At 49.9% G+C, this 14,318-nt stretch overlaps 8 protein-coding genes across 8 annotated transcripts; 4 read left to right on the forward strand and 4 right to left on the reverse strand.

The window, feature by feature from the left end:
• Positions 1-532: 532 nt before the first annotated feature.
• On the forward strand, positions 533-1,438 carry M438DRAFT_350692 (putative Syn8 snare; the record flags this gene model as incomplete). The annotated part of the gene is made up of 3 exons (XM_029906667.1): positions 533-723; positions 808-1,367; positions 1,416-1,438. 3 exons carry the CDS (start codon positions 533-535, stop codon positions 1,436-1,438), a joined length of 774 nt encoding a protein of 257 aa, XP_029765446.1.
• Positions 1,439-1,505: 67 nt separating this feature from the next.
• On the reverse strand, positions 1,506-3,532 carry M438DRAFT_3491 (tannase and feruloyl esterase). The gene has a single exon (XM_029906309.1). It carries the CDS (start codon positions 3,247-3,249, stop codon positions 1,597-1,599), a length of 1,653 nt encoding a protein of 550 aa, XP_029765447.1. The 5' UTR covers positions 3,250-3,532; the 3' UTR covers positions 1,506-1,596.
• Positions 3,533-3,721: 189 nt separating this feature from the next.
• M438DRAFT_308500 (P-loop containing nucleoside triphosphate hydrolase protein) lies at positions 3,722-6,296 on the reverse strand. Its single transcript, XM_029902347.1, has 2 exons — positions 6,139-6,296; positions 3,722-6,078 (listed from the first exon to the last, which is right to left on the reverse strand). The coding sequence occupies exons 1-2, from the start codon at positions 6,256-6,258 to the stop codon at positions 3,817-3,819; spliced, it is 2,382 nt and encodes a 793-aa protein (XP_029765448.1). The 5' UTR covers positions 6,259-6,296; the 3' UTR covers positions 3,722-3,816.
• A 185-nt stretch (positions 6,297-6,481) lies between these two features.
• Positions 6,482-7,194, forward strand: M438DRAFT_330276 (uncharacterized protein; the record flags this gene model as incomplete). The annotated part of the gene is made up of 2 exons (XM_029903298.1): positions 6,482-6,568; positions 6,622-7,194. 2 exons carry the CDS (start codon positions 6,482-6,484, stop codon positions 7,192-7,194), a joined length of 660 nt encoding a protein of 219 aa, XP_029765449.1.
• Positions 7,195-7,457: 263 nt separating this feature from the next.
• Positions 7,458-8,456, reverse strand: M438DRAFT_263236 (TPT-domain-containing protein; the record flags this gene model as incomplete). The annotated part of the gene is made up of 1 exon (XM_029899873.1): positions 7,458-8,456. The coding sequence occupies one exon, from the start codon at positions 8,454-8,456 to the stop codon at positions 7,458-7,460; it is 999 nt and encodes a 332-aa protein (XP_029765450.1).
• A 1,393-nt stretch (positions 8,457-9,849) lies between these two features.
• M438DRAFT_341056 (uncharacterized protein) lies at positions 9,850-11,270 on the reverse strand. Its single transcript, XM_029904416.1, has one exon. The coding sequence runs from the start codon at positions 11,238-11,240 to the stop codon at positions 9,966-9,968; it is 1,275 nt and encodes a 424-aa protein (XP_029765451.1). The 5' UTR covers positions 11,241-11,270; the 3' UTR covers positions 9,850-9,965.
• Positions 11,271-11,693: 423 nt separating this feature from the next.
• M438DRAFT_330279 (alpha/beta-hydrolase) lies at positions 11,694-12,512 on the forward strand (the record flags this gene model as incomplete). The annotated part of the gene is made up of 1 exon (XM_029903299.1): positions 11,694-12,512. One exon carries the CDS (start codon positions 11,694-11,696, stop codon positions 12,510-12,512), a length of 819 nt encoding a protein of 272 aa, XP_029765452.1.
• Positions 12,513-12,677: 165 nt separating this feature from the next.
• On the forward strand, positions 12,678-14,192 carry M438DRAFT_330280 (uncharacterized protein; the record flags this gene model as incomplete). The annotated part of the gene is made up of 1 exon (XM_029903300.1): positions 12,678-14,192. One exon carries the CDS (start codon positions 12,678-12,680, stop codon positions 14,190-14,192), a length of 1,515 nt encoding a protein of 504 aa, XP_029765453.1.
• Positions 14,193-14,318: the final 126 nt, after the last annotated feature.

Here is a 14,318-nt window from a genome sequence, read left to right on the forward strand (position 1 = left end):
CGGCATGCGATGAGAATACAGATTGAAAGAAAGATATGAAAGACTGATGCGGCGTTTAATACCCCTTTTCTTTGGTTGTTGTTATTCTAGTCATAATTGATAATGCGATAATTGATGGATAATACATATCTTTCACCCGAAGTTTACTTTCGCAAAACGAACTTTATCTTCGCAAAAGTGAGCCCTTTCATGAGACATGTTGAAGACCATTGGGGACAGGTAATAGTAAAGTGAGATGGACATCGAGTTAGTACCAGTCAATCAGAAGGACAATCACCTTGATGTTCTGATACGAAAAGAAGGACATTATCTTGGCATCTGCAATGTGGTTCCTTCCCGCAGCGCTCGAGCCTCGGACGAATGACGATCCCGGGGAAAGCAACAACCCCAAGGCCACAGCCACAGCCACAGCGACTTCCACTTTCACCACTTTGTATCTTTCTCCTCCCACACGACCACTAATCTCTCCTTTCTGTCGGACACCTTCTACGCCCGTATATCGATATACACTAACACACATACGCACGCGATCATGTCGACATCACCGCATCAGCTCTTCCTCCTCGCCGACCACATCAAGCTCTCCCTCCTCGAACGCCAACGCGCGCTTTCCCTGAAACTTCCAGGCAACAACACAAACGAAGGCCCCATAACCCGATCTTTGGAATCTTTGCGCTCGGGGATTGAGACGCTATCCGCACAAGCCGAAGAAGATGGTGGAGAGTAAGCACATCCCCTAGCCTTCCTTGAGACTAGATTGGAAACATGAAGACGAAGGAAGCACAAATGCTGATATGAAGAAAACAGTGTTTCCGAACTCCAGCGCTTGAAGAAACAATACGAGGAACTGAATATGCAGTTTCAAGGATACACATCCACGACTGCTACGACGACGCCTAATGATAGTGCTCTGGCACCTGATTTCGCCGCTGCAAAAGTCACACCCACTGCGCAACGATCGAAATCCGTCCGTTTCGATAAACCGTACAGGGATTCTTCACCGCCTGATGCGAATCGTGGGAAACTGTTCAACAACGCTACTGGCGGACAAGGACAAGGGCAAGAGGAAGCATATACAGATGATCCTTCCCCGCCTGATCACACTGATCTGAGTAATGAGCAAATTCACGCTTATCATAAAAATGTGCTCGGCGAACAAGACGCACAGCTCGATACATTGTCGCAGAGTATAGGGCGCCAACGCATGCTAGGGATACAGATGGGAGATGAGATGGATGATCAGAATGCCATGTTGGATGATGTGGAAAGAGGAGTGGATAGGTTTCAAGGAAATCTCGATCGCGCGAGAGGGAGACTTGGGAAAGTGGCGAGGAAGGCAAAGGATAATTGGTCTTGGGTCACTATTGGTGTGTTGATATTGATTTTGGTGTTGCTGTTGGTGATACTCAACTAAGCGGGGGAGAAAGAGCAGAGGTGAAAGCTAGAGGTGGGGGCGAGGTAATGAAGTTTATGATTCCTACTACTGTCAGAGTCTTGTCTCTTGTATGGTTGATACTGATGCTATACCCGTCTCCAGTCTTGTCCTTGCATATCTCCCAATACCACTCAAGCTGGTCCACCATCAGATGCCTTTTATCATGGCGAAACGCAGCGATATGACCCCATCACCCCAACATCACCGCCGATATACTCCTGCCTCTTTGGATACAAACACAACGGTCTTCCCCTATCTCCAGCACGCTCGACGTCATGCCTCAACAGCCCAGTCTCGGCATCCAAATCTTCAATCCTCTGCGCAACCAACCGCTCAGGCGCCACACCTCTTTCCACCCACTCGATCAGATCCTCCAGCGCGCGGTAGGGAAAAGGGCCGTTTCCAGGCAAACAATGCGCGGTCCCCGGTGCGAGGAAAAGGCGAAAGTAATCATTCACTCGAGGGTCGAGGGAGGCCACGCGATCGTGATAGGATGTCGAACCGCCGAAAGGGATGATTTGATCAGTGATGCCGTGCCAAGTGAGCAATTTACCACCGTGTTTTTGAAAAGCCGAGAGATCCGGGTCGCGGGTTCCGATGATGGAATCGTAGTGTTGGATACCTTGGTGTATCAGCGAGGTAAAGTCATCACGGGAGAGTGAAGTCGTATCCAACTCGGGGTCAGCGGTGACCCAGTGACGGAACCAAGAATCGGACAGGGGGAAAGGAACAGCAGTGCAATCCACAGATTCATCATCGCAGGATGCCGCATTAGAAAAGGGGTTTGCGGTGCAATTGGCCGGGTTTGATGACTTTGCGTCTTTGCAAGTCGTTGCGGTTATCATGCTCAAATCAGCATCCATGGCATACCCATACCAGAGAAACTTTCCATCGGAACCACGGGGTCCGGTCCAAGCCGCTTGAGCAATCCTCGTCGCCGCGGTGGTAAAATGTAAAGTCGAATTCGTGTCTTTGCAGAAAAAGGGTTGGTTGATCTTGCCGATGGGGTCGAAATTGCAGAGCTCCGGTGCACTGATTACGCCATCTTGTACTCCGTCCAGCATATCACAAGCTTCGATTGCAGCATCGCGTAGAGCGGCAAACTCACACGCGCGAGGAAAGGCTTTCTCCTCATACATGCGTTGATGCGGCCATGCCATCACAGGAAAGAAATGACCCCAATTGACAGCAGGAGCCAAAGCCAAGATACCGTCAAAGTCTCCAGGGTATCGCTGCGCCATCATGATACCCTGACGACCACCCTGAGAACAGCCGATCCAATAAGAGTAAGCCGGGGATTGCCCATAAAAGGATCCAACCACGCTTTTGCCAATGACGGCCATATCGTGCAAAGCTTTGCTGGCGAATATCTCGAGACGATTGATATCAGGGTTTCCGGGACTCAGCAATGCCCAGTCCGCCGATGTGAGCGCATCGGTAGCCACACCCGCATCTGTTTCCGCAACAGCGAAGCCAGCATCGATGGCGGGTATCGAGGTCATGCCGCCGGACATCATGGCACCCCAGCCTCCTCCTCCCGCGGTAGCGAATCTGCCATTCCACTGGAGAGCGGGAGGCAGGTATACATAGACGGTGACATTATCCTTCTGACCAGGATGAGTGTAGCTGATTGTAACGTTGCAAAAGTCGAGGTTGGAAAATTGAGATTTGGTCCACGCTGCTGAAGGGCTAGAGGAGAGGGAGAAATTGGTGACTGCGGAGGCATGAATGTTGGTGATTTCGGCACCGAATAGGGTAGGCAAGGCGATGGCGGATGCATGACAAGCATCTGCGAATGACGGGTTGATTGCCATGATCAATTTATATCGTTGAAGAGCATATCGAGGTGAGGAAGGAGGCCTCGACTTACATATATGTTCACATCATGCCCGCGGAGGCCTCCAGGTAAATACATTACCACGGCATGAAGAGCAGCTTCTGTCGTACTCGTACTGACAATTTGAATTGTATTCGGGATCAGTGAGTCCCGCTGCAACGGATGTATCAATATCGAAAAGACTGCATGTATGATGAGTCAACAAGCTGCTGAGGAAAGTCCGCCCCAGTCTTGGAATGACGGTGATACCGAGAATTGTAGCAACGTGATTGAGTGCAAGGTAAAAGAGGACGAAGTCAAGGACAAATACCAGGTTTGTTGATGTGTTGTTGCATGGCGGAAGGTTTCGAAGTCGATTTGGAAAGAAGAACAAGAATCTGAAAGAACAAGCTGGGCAAAACCCTCGACTGCTCCTTGTCCCCCATTGAAACTTGGACAGCATGCTTTTTGGATAAAAAAAGGTACGATGCATTTTTTGGATATCTCGAAATGTATGACCACACAAAAACAAAGAAAACAAGTCTCAGCAAGGAGTAAGGAACATCTAACCCAGCAGACCAGCAGCCAAAGCTTCGAGGTCCGCAAGAGTTTCCGGAGCGGCTTCTTCCCTGCCCATATCCGTCCTTTTTCCCTCTCCTTCGAACCATTTCTTTTGCTTCTTCTTTGGCTGTTCGTCGTCCTCTTCTCCTTCTGACCCATCTTCGCTGCCAGCAAGGAATTTCTTGAAATCTGCAGAAGCGTCGGGAAGAGCTTCTCCTTCTCCTTCTTCCTCGTCGGAAGCGTTTTCTTCTCTTTCCCTCTCCTTTCTCTTTTCCTTCTTTGCTCTCTTCTTTTCCTTTGCGAGTGCTTTGTCCAGGAGATCTGATTCGCGGACGCGTTGTGCTTCTTCTTCCAAGAACTTTTGTCGTTGTTCTTCTGCTGTGCCTTTTGCTTTGAATGCATCTTCGTCTTCGAGTTCGTAGATTTGATGGGCGTTGCCATCGTCGTCGAAGACCAACTTCTGACCCGATTCCTTGAACTTGAGTAACTTCTTCTTGCTCTTGAGTAGTTTTTCTCTGCGCTTGCTGTCGATGATGAGAGCGTCCTTTGCTCCAGGAATGTGTACAGCCTTTGCACCAGGGGGTAGATCCATATCGGCAACAGCAAGTGTATGTTCTTCGTCTGATGAGTCGTCCTTTTCTTCTTGTACGGGGATGCGGCGCTTGACGCTGAACAAGTCGTCGTCGGACATTTGTGTTCCATCCAGAGCTTCGATATCGTCGTCGTTGATCATCTTCGAGTAATGATCTGCCAACACATCTTGGTTCTTGCGCTCGAACATGCGGTCGTATTTCGTGCGGACTTCGGGCTTCTTCTTCTCTTCCTTCTCGCCCTCGCTCTCGTCTTCCGAGTCGACCATCTTTGCCCTGGGAGCGTTCTTTCTGGCCTTTGCGTCATCTCCAGCAATGAACTTGATCTTGGGTGCACCGGGCAGACCAAGACTTGCTGCGTATTCTTCCAGGTTTAGTTTTTCCAGCTTGAAGACTTCCTTGTCTTTTTGAATGTGGATGCTGCGAACATAACTGGCGAAAGCTTTTTGACCTAGGTATTTGAGAGTGGGGTCCTTGAAACACATATTTTGTAGTTGTGGCTTGATGGATTGTTGCTTCTTTTGCTTGACACTGATGCGTTCGATGGGGACCTTCTTGGCTTCGAGACGGGAGAGCATGCCTTCTTCTTCGCTAGGGTCGAGGAAGAGCACAGCCTTACCATCGCGTTCGTAACGAGCGGTACGACCGACACGGTGGATGTACGTATCGGCATCTTCGGGGGCGTCGAGCTGGACGACCCAGTCAACAGCAGGGAAATCCAGACCTCTTGCGGCGACATCGGTTGCGAACATACACGAATGCTGGGCGTGCGAGAATTTTGTGGTGATATCGAGACGGGCAGTCTGCTTTTGACGTCCGTGAAGATGCAGTAAAGGGATACCAGGTTGCATGTGACGGAAAGCCTCGAAGACGAAACGAACTTGCTTTCCAGATGACAAGAAGACGATGATCTTTGACTTTTTACAAGTCTGAATGAAGGACCAGAGGGTATCGAGTTTGTCGGGCAGGGGAGTGAGGACGTAGTTTTGCTGCAAAGATTTCGGGGTGGCAGATTCACCCTGCTCGGAGGTCGAGACGTATTCGGGGTCTCTCAAACTCAGACGAGCGAGATCCGAAACACGCTTTGTTTGTGTAGCAGAGAAAAGCAGAGTTTGGCGGTCTTTGGGGAGGTATTCGAGAATAGCGTCCAGATCGCGTTGGAAGCCCATATCCAGGATACGATCAGCCTCGTCCAGAACCAGCATTTGCACATTGTCGACGGAGAAGAGAGCAGTTTGCGACAAATGTTGAAGCATGCGACCAGGTGTGCAAACGACGATGTTCATACGTGCCAGAGCATTCTGTTCCTCTTGCAGACTCTTTCCTCCAATGACCAGACCAGCCGAGAACAAATGTCCTTTTCTTCCGATCTTCACCAAGACGTCGAAAATTTGAATGGCGAGTTCGCGGGTAGGGGCGATGATCATGGCACCCAGACCGGCATCTTGACCGACGCATTGTTTGCGATACAGGTTCTCGAGAACGGGGACGATGAAGGCAAGGGTCTTTCCAGAACCAGTTTTGGCAGCACCGAGGATGTCGGAGCCATGAAGGGCGAGAGGGACGGCGCGTGCTTGGATGGGTGTGAGGGTGGTGAAATGGCAAGCCTTTAGACCTTCTTGGGTAGGGAGGGAGAGGGGAAGGTCAGAGAAGGAAGTGTAGCTGCCCTTGGGATCCTGTGCAGCCAACAGACATTAGTAGACGATCAAAACGATACACCAAGAGGCGAGGCATACCAGATCCTGAACCTGCTGCTCCAGCTTTTCCACGTCGACATCGTCTCTCTTGCGCTTAGTGGCACGCTGCTGCTTCTTCGGCTTTGTCGGTTTCGTACGACCGGTGATATGTGGCGCCATGTTTTGTGATTTGTTGTATTAGGCAGTTGCTATTTGCTTCCGCTTGTTAGAAAAAGTTGCGACTTTCACATGCGAATTGCCTAAACTCCGCAGCAACTTTTTGGCTGCACGGGCCACAACCTCGAAGCTCGGGTCTTCCTTCCCGTTGCATTCGCTTCGTTGCTAGTTGCGCCGCCGACTTGCTCTTGCCTTTGAACATACACACCATAGACGATTGCCCATCATGTCAGACAAGAAGAATACAAAGAGTGAACCATCAGACGAACAAATCCTCGCCGCCATTGCCAAAGAATCAAAAGAATTCGACAAGGTCAGTCTTCTATCATCCTCTTCTTACCATCATCCATGCTGACCATCTCTCAGGATGCCGAAATCGATCGTATCCTCAAAGCCTTCCGCCTTGATTCCTACGCAGTCCTAGATCTTCAACCCGGTGTTCCCGACAACGACATCAAGAAATGCTACCGCATGAAGTCCCTCCTGATCCATCCCGACAAGACCTCAAATCCCTCTGCGCCAGACGCCTTCGATCGCCTCGCAAAAGCACAACAAGCCCTACTGGATGAGAAAGAGAGGGCGAAGTTGGACGAATGTATTGCAGATGCGCGTATGCTCTTGATGCGTGAGCGCAAACTCACCACCGACAGTGAAGAGGTCAAGGATCCAGATGACGAGTTCCGCAGGGCTTGGAGGGAAAAGACAAAGACCGTGCTGGTAGATGAGGAGTTGAGGAGAAGGAAGAGGATGAAGGCTCAGATGCAAGAAGAAGGTCGTGCGCAAAAGAAGGAAGAGGAGGAGATCGCCGAGCGCAAGAGGAAGAGAGAGTTCGAGTCAAAGTGGGAGCAGTCGCGTGAGGAGCGCATCGGTTCCTGGCGAGACTTCCAAAAGGGAAAGCAACCCGACAAGAAAAAGAAGAAGATCAAGACCTTGGGTTGATCTCTTCAAGACCGTCACGAGACATGACTTTTCTGCATCGTTCACACCATCCACCATACAAGCATCTTCCATCCAGGCGTCATTCAGAGCGAGGCGTTGACGGGGCGTATAAATCATCTATTATCCTATTCTACAAGAAGCCAAGAAACTCCAGTAAGCAACAAAAACTCCGAGTCTTGTGATTTCCATCTCTCGACCATGCAATTATGCAGATGCATCGCTCGCTGAACAGCAATTGTCTAACTCGTTCTTTTCCAGTCCATCTAGGATCTAGAAGCAGCTCTCTTGACATCCAACTCTACCTTGCTGTACCACGCAGCTCCTCCAAGCGCAACGATCATGCCCGCAGCGTTCATAGGTCCAATATTGACATTGAACAGCACGATTCCCAGAATAACCGTCAAGATCTGCTTGACGTTGCCACAAACACTCAACGTCAACGCACCAGCCAACTTGTTGGTCTGGAAACTGGTGACATTGAGCAAGAAAGCCAAAAATCCGTTTCCAAGCAGTGCAATGATGAGCGAAGTCGAAAGATTGCCTTCAGCGATGAAGTCCAAGAAATGAGAGACTTCTCCAGTCGCTGTAGCCCAGAGAAGACTTTGCACGGCAGCCAGCGGCGACATGCGCAACAGTAGCTCTAGAGCCGGTAATTTGAGACTTCCGGTGAGCAATTTGTTGGTCGCGACAGTCTTGAGCGCGGCCAAAAAGACACCCAGGAATGTCAGAGATGCTCCGAGCAAAGTGGCGTAATAATCGCCATAGGTACTCAAACCCACTCCCGCAACAATGGGGATCAGTGACACATAAGTCATAGTTCCATAATTGCGTCCCAACCATCTGTAGATCAGAATGGTAGCCACAGGAGTGGTAGATCTGACAATTTGATGAAAAGGCACAGAAACCATAGCCAGCGAAACATTACTGATAGCAATGTTGACGGTAAAAAGCACCGAGAATGCCACCAGCACCCATTGTTCCTTTCTCCCCACATGGGATAGTTTCAACTGGTCAGGGGCAATGAGCATGATACTCCAACATCCCAATGCCGCAGAGGTTGTGTGGAAAGTCGTCAACAACCAAGGAAAGTTGAATTTGCCCAATACGGCTTTGTTGTATAATGTCAAGCCTAGGTTCATGCAAAAGTATAGTCCCAAGCAAATCATTTTTGTCTTTGTGGAGATGCTGTATTCATGGCCTTCTTGTGTTGACGGAGTGGAAGTGGCATCGACAGCGGAAGATTGTTTTTCGGCATCGTCCATTTGGGAGAGGAGACCAGTGTTTGGTGTTGTCTCGTCCATTTCGAAGGATTCTGCGAAAGAGGCTGGACTGCGGAGGTCGAGAGATTGGGATTGTGATTGCGAGCTTAGGCGTGGTGACGCTGGGTCTTTTGGTGGTAGGAAGGCCATCTTGTGTTCTGGTGATATGTGCGCCTAGGTGGTTGTGCGATCCCTTGCTCTTTCTATTCTTCCCAGTCTTATGCGTTACAGTGAATATTTATCTCAGTCTCCCGAAGAAGCCAGTAAACACTCGTCGATATGAGGATTAGGCGGAGGTGTCCGAGATCCAGGTAAATATCACAAGTCGTCAGTGGTGTTGGTAGGTTGGTGCGGTTGTGTGCCAGACACAGGTCTTTTCAATCCTTGGCTTGTTCGAAATCAAGAAACTCGCTTTCCTTAAACCATTTCCCCGAACAGCGCATGGTCTCGGGTTTTGTGTCTCTTCTTTCCTCGCATCCATGCCATGATTCCGGAAGGTTACTCACCAAGACGGGACCTCCGGCAAGCACAAGCACCCAAATCCACGTCTTCTTGGCAGGGCCAACCCTTTTCTTTTGCCAAGCTGCATCTAAACGCAGTTACCAACCTATCATCATGCTACAATCCTGTTTTCCGGCTGCTTCCTCATTCGCTCGTCAAAGCATGGGAATGCTGTTGTTTGGACTTCGGGCTGTTATGCGCGTCGTAAGCTCTTTCTTGCTGCATAGTAGGGTCATCGATGTAGGAGAAGTGGGAAACCTGGTTGGTAGGTGATAGAGTTGTTTCAGGTTCATATATCTAATCGTCTAGCTACTCGCACGCCATTTGTCTAATCTCTGTCGCGATATGTGTAGAGTTGCGCCTGGCTTGTGCGATTCATGGGCTGTCTTGGCCCCTTCGGTCGTTGTTCTCGTGGGCTTCTATACTCGTATACTCGTATACTCGTATCCGAAGTAAACAGTCGACCTTTCCGTTCTGCTTCTCGTGGGCTTGCCTTTCTAATCCTCAGAATCGATTTCTGAAATCCTTCCGTTGCTATTCTCATTCCTCCCAAGTGCTTACATCGCCTGAATTTATCTCCTATCATCCTTCGGCTGTCAATAGACGAGAAAGTCACGCCCACGAGTCAAGCCCTCTCATTCTTCTCCGAAAGCCGGAAAGCCTATCATTCATCCAACATCATGGCAAAATCCTTCAGCGCCTTTCCGCGGATGACAAGTCCTTCTTGCATGCCATGCCTTTTCTGTGTGACGGCCACGTCTTTCTTCCTTTGTTGATGATATGCAAGCCAAGCATTAAACATGGACGGCCAAGAAGATGTTCCCACCTCTCGTAGTGACCGGTTGCCGTTATTCCCGTGTGAGGCATGTAATAAGAACCGCTGTGTTGGGATACTATCCAGGCTCAAGCCACATGATGTGTACGATAGATGTGATGGCTCAATAACTCGAGGTATATGACAAGTATGTTATACAGTATTTACAGGTAAGGCAACGGTCAGATGGCATCCATCTACCTTCTCCATCCTCCCTTACCACCACTCTCGGAAAAGTCACCGCCTTGACGTTCTCTCTCTACTCTGGCATCAAACTCCTTCTGTGCTTCAATCTTGGCCAGCTGTCTCTCCTCGTCGGAAGAAGAGAATGAGAATGAGTCGCCTAGTGTAGAACCCTCTTGCTGCTCATTTTTTACCTGGGGAGTGTTGGTAGGTGATTGGCGAGGAGAACCCTTGGATGTAGCCGACTCCTGACGAATCCGGTCCCAAGTACTACCCGAAGAACGAGGTGCCTGTGCAGGCTGGGAAGCGCCGAGCATAGAGTTGTCATCAGTGCTGTTGTGATTGTTTCGTCGCGATTGGTCAACACGAGACTGTGCTTGAGCAGCAACTCTAGACTCTTCAGCACGCTCGGCGCGATCAGCGTTCGACTGTTCGGTGCGGGCTCGGGCATTCAGCTGGTCATCGGTCAGAAGACCAGTATCTTGAGTCTCTTGCTTGTAATCGTCCATCCATGCGCCTCCGGTCGGGCTCATGTCGTCGTAGTCAGAAGCCTTGCGTTGTACATCCTGACGCTTCCATGCATCCTCCATACCCAGCTTCTGCGAAGCGCGTTGTGCTTGTTGATCCATGCGACCTTCCTGGCTCATGATGGGGTTGCGTTGGCCTTGAGGCTGCATCTGGCCGGTGTGTCTCTGTGCGCGATTCTTGAGCGCTTCAATGTAATCTTTCATGCGAGGATCTGAGCCAGTCTCGACTGCATTGACCGAGGTGGCGTAACTGGCGAACAGGATGGCGCCGGTAAAGAAACCAACAGCGCCGTAGAGTTGGAAGCGCAAAGTGTGCCAGCAGTAACGAGCCATCTGACCACGCACAGGACCGAAACGCTCAGGGTTGAATTGACCACCCTCAGACTCAGGCTTGGGGGTGTAGCCAGGGAAACGGAAGTTGCCCATCGTACGGTATGCGGCTAGAGCACCGCCAGCAATGCCGACAGGAGGACCCCATGAAACTGTCCGTAGTGATTTGGCAAAGTGATAACTGATGGCATCCACCTCTTCCTGACGCAGTGGGCGGTGTATCACAGCTTGGGCTTCATGACAGCTTCGTAAAATCGTTTTCACTATGGCATCGTCGCGTACCGGGACCATGAACAGATTCACTGGTCGAGGCAGCTGGTCGAGCTTGATGTGGTAGCGGGTAGGTGTTTGGGAGACATTGCCGTCCTCGGGTGTGGGCAATTCGCCAAACGAGTTGGGCTCGCTATGATTTGTTGCTTCTTCGAGGACCATAATTGGAAATGTATGCTATTGTTGTCGAGGTGAAGGCGAGGAATCGAGAGAGTCGAGAGAGACAGAGCTTCTGTCATGACACTCACAGATTCTGGGGTAATGAGGTCATGGTCTTGATTCGAGTTGTGCAAACTGTGCATGCAATGCATAACTTCACCAGAATTCCTATCCTTCCCTAAAACTTGTCCTCTATTCTTGTCGTCTTTTGCTCTCGTCGTATCTCACCCGGTGCCATGTTCCTTCAAGCTACTAATGATTCGGCGATGGGGCTTTCTAAGAGATTGGTATCGCATGGTCGTGGGACTGGCTTCCACACTCGAATATCTTCCTTCATCCTTCGAAGGATCGAAGCTTGCATGAATCCCTTGTCTCACCACATCCGATGCCAGTGTCGACTTGACCTTCTTGGTCTTGTACCAGTATCATTCTGCTCGCCTGAACCATCTACACACAATGACGTCCGACTGTGATCAGCACCACTATGTCGCACTACCACATCTCGAGGTCAATCGCGAAGCCAAACAAACCATTCTCTTGATTCATGGTGCTACTGGAGATGGGACCACTTGGAATCTTGTAACACCTCATTTACCAGGTTATCATCTGCTCGTCCCTGATCTTCCTGGTCATGGCATTGCACGACAACATCCTTTCTCCGTCGTACATGCCTCGAACATACTCAGCCAACTCATCCTCGACCGGGCACACAACCGAGTGGTATATGTCGTAGGCTTCAGTCTCGGTGCTCATGTTGCCATGCATCTAGTATCTCACCATCCAGAAGTCGCAAATTGTGTCTTGGTGTCTGGTTTTCAGGTCTTTCCCCCAACAGCACTGACCTCCTATCTACCTCATGCCATCTGGCTCGAGCAGCGCATTGAATACGCAATCCCTCAATCTTGGACTCGCTGGGCCATGGATGGCATCAATATTCCGCGTCCAGACTTGAGCATGTGCACACTTGATTACAATCGCCAAGTCTTCGGTCATTCTGACAGCACTGAACAATGGCCCAGAGCATGGCCTGCCCGCACTCTTGTCATTGCTGCTGGCAAAGGTGGACTCGTCCCGTCAAACGACCGTCCTCAAGACGCCCTGAAATTGGCTACTATTGGTCAACACCTGAACAGCGCAACTCGAGCAGTCACTCATCCAGACATGCGTCATCCGTGGATCTGGCAGGCCCCCGAGCTGTTTGCAGAAACGGTCAGGCTTTGGTTCGAGGAAAGCACTGTACCCGATGGCTTTGTGTCTTTGGCTAGGGATCATTGACTTTTCACGCTTGAGCAGTTATCTGAATGCAACAAGATGATTAGCGATATCATGCAGGCTTATGTAAGCATGACGCTAATTGATAATCGTCGTCGCGTCGCATTTAAGGCCGAATTCACCTTCTCTTCTTTTTCAAACACACACAACATATCTCCTGAAAACATTATGCTCGAAATGCAATCGGGCGAGATGACCAAAACTTATCATAAATCCAGGAAGAATAAGTATAATAAGACCAGTGCCGCTTCCCAAGTCCTCGGAAGCCCTGAACTTCTTGGACTCGTCTTCGAGAAACTTGCAAAAAAGAGACGCTACAGGTCGTGTCTAGTAAATGCAGCGCGTGTCAACAGCCTCTGGTTCGAAGTCGCAATCTCAGCGCTCTGGGGTGGAGGTCATCAAACAGCGTCTCCAGCATATGCTCTTGCTAGTGTCGCACGCGCTAGACGTCAACTATATGCCTCTAATCTGAGGTATCTTAATTTCGGTGGTAACAAGGATGCTACAGTTCATGCTCTAAACGATGGATTGAGCTTTCCCAGATTGAAAGAACTCACACTTAACAATTATGGACCCTCGGGCGATGGACAGCGCTGTCCAACATCGCAATACATACAACGAGCTCTTGAGAGCATTAAGATAAGTAATTGGAACGAGCATTTGGACGACGCGTTTCTTGCCAACGTCGTTCAAAGCTGCCCTAACCTAAGGACAGTCGACTTTGATCACACCGGGAAACGTCTGTCAGCAAAGTCTCTGAGTAACTTTTTCTCGGCCACCCAGAACCTGACCGACATCTCACTCAACCTGGATGTTAATGACGAGGACCTTCCCCTTATCAACGCTGACATGCTGCTCCACATTTCCGCGTTCAACGGTCTTGAGAAGCTGTCGATTGAGAATCGCATTGTCGAAGCAGATGCATTTGACAAGGTCCGTAGTGTCAACTCACGGCCGTTCCCAGCACTACGACAGCTTCGGCTGTGCGGCAGGTCCTCTGTGATCAGCTCTGCGGCCTGTCTTGTTGCTGATCTCAGAGAACTGACTATAACGCTGCTTGAAGCAGAAGTCTCATTCATCAGCAACCTACTTGCAATACCAGCCTTGGTCAAACTGGAGATGTGTGCAACGGCCGACTCATTAGTCAAGAAAGAGGATTTCCTCGCCTTGAGGTCCTTTCACAACTTAGAAGAGTTGAGATTCGGAGACCAATCTAGCGGCTCGTGGAGTTTGGGAGGCGAACCGCTCACGGAGTCTGAATTCGCTCATTTTTGTTCTGGTCTACCTCTGTTGAAGATTTTCAGTGTTGGGATGGAAATGGAAGATTATCCTCCAATGTCTTTCTTTCCGGTCCTAGCAGAACATTGGAAGAGCCTGGAATTCTTGGATCTCTTCTTCACGACCCATGATCTCCAGCAGCTTGCTTATATGCCCGCGCCCATGTTCCCCAACTTACTCTGGTGGGAGATGATTTCCGGATATGATCGAGGTGTTCCGCAAACACTTACGGCTGTCCAAGTCGGTAGACTCATTGATAATCATGCACCTCGACTGAAGGAACTCGATTTCTGTGAGGATCAGAAGAAAGACCATGAAATAAAGCAAGCATGGATGGATGTGCGAGGATTCACCTTTAGGGACCACAACCCATTAAACTTTCTTATGAACCACTACAGAATGTGACGATATCGTGCAGAGGCTCCAGATTCTCGTGCGATCATCAGACAGGACTGCTCGGTCGCAGCCAATTTTCGGAAGTCTGCTCTCGGCGCCATGACTCTTTTATCTATCTGTCTATCATCACCCGCT

The sequence above is a fragment of the Aureobasidium pullulans genome, assembly GCF_000721785.1.
Source record: "Aureobasidium pullulans EXF-150 unplaced genomic scaffold scaffold_1, whole genome shotgun sequence".
NCBI classification, from domain to species: Eukaryota; Fungi; Ascomycota; class Dothideomycetes; order Dothideales; family Saccotheciaceae; genus Aureobasidium; species Aureobasidium pullulans.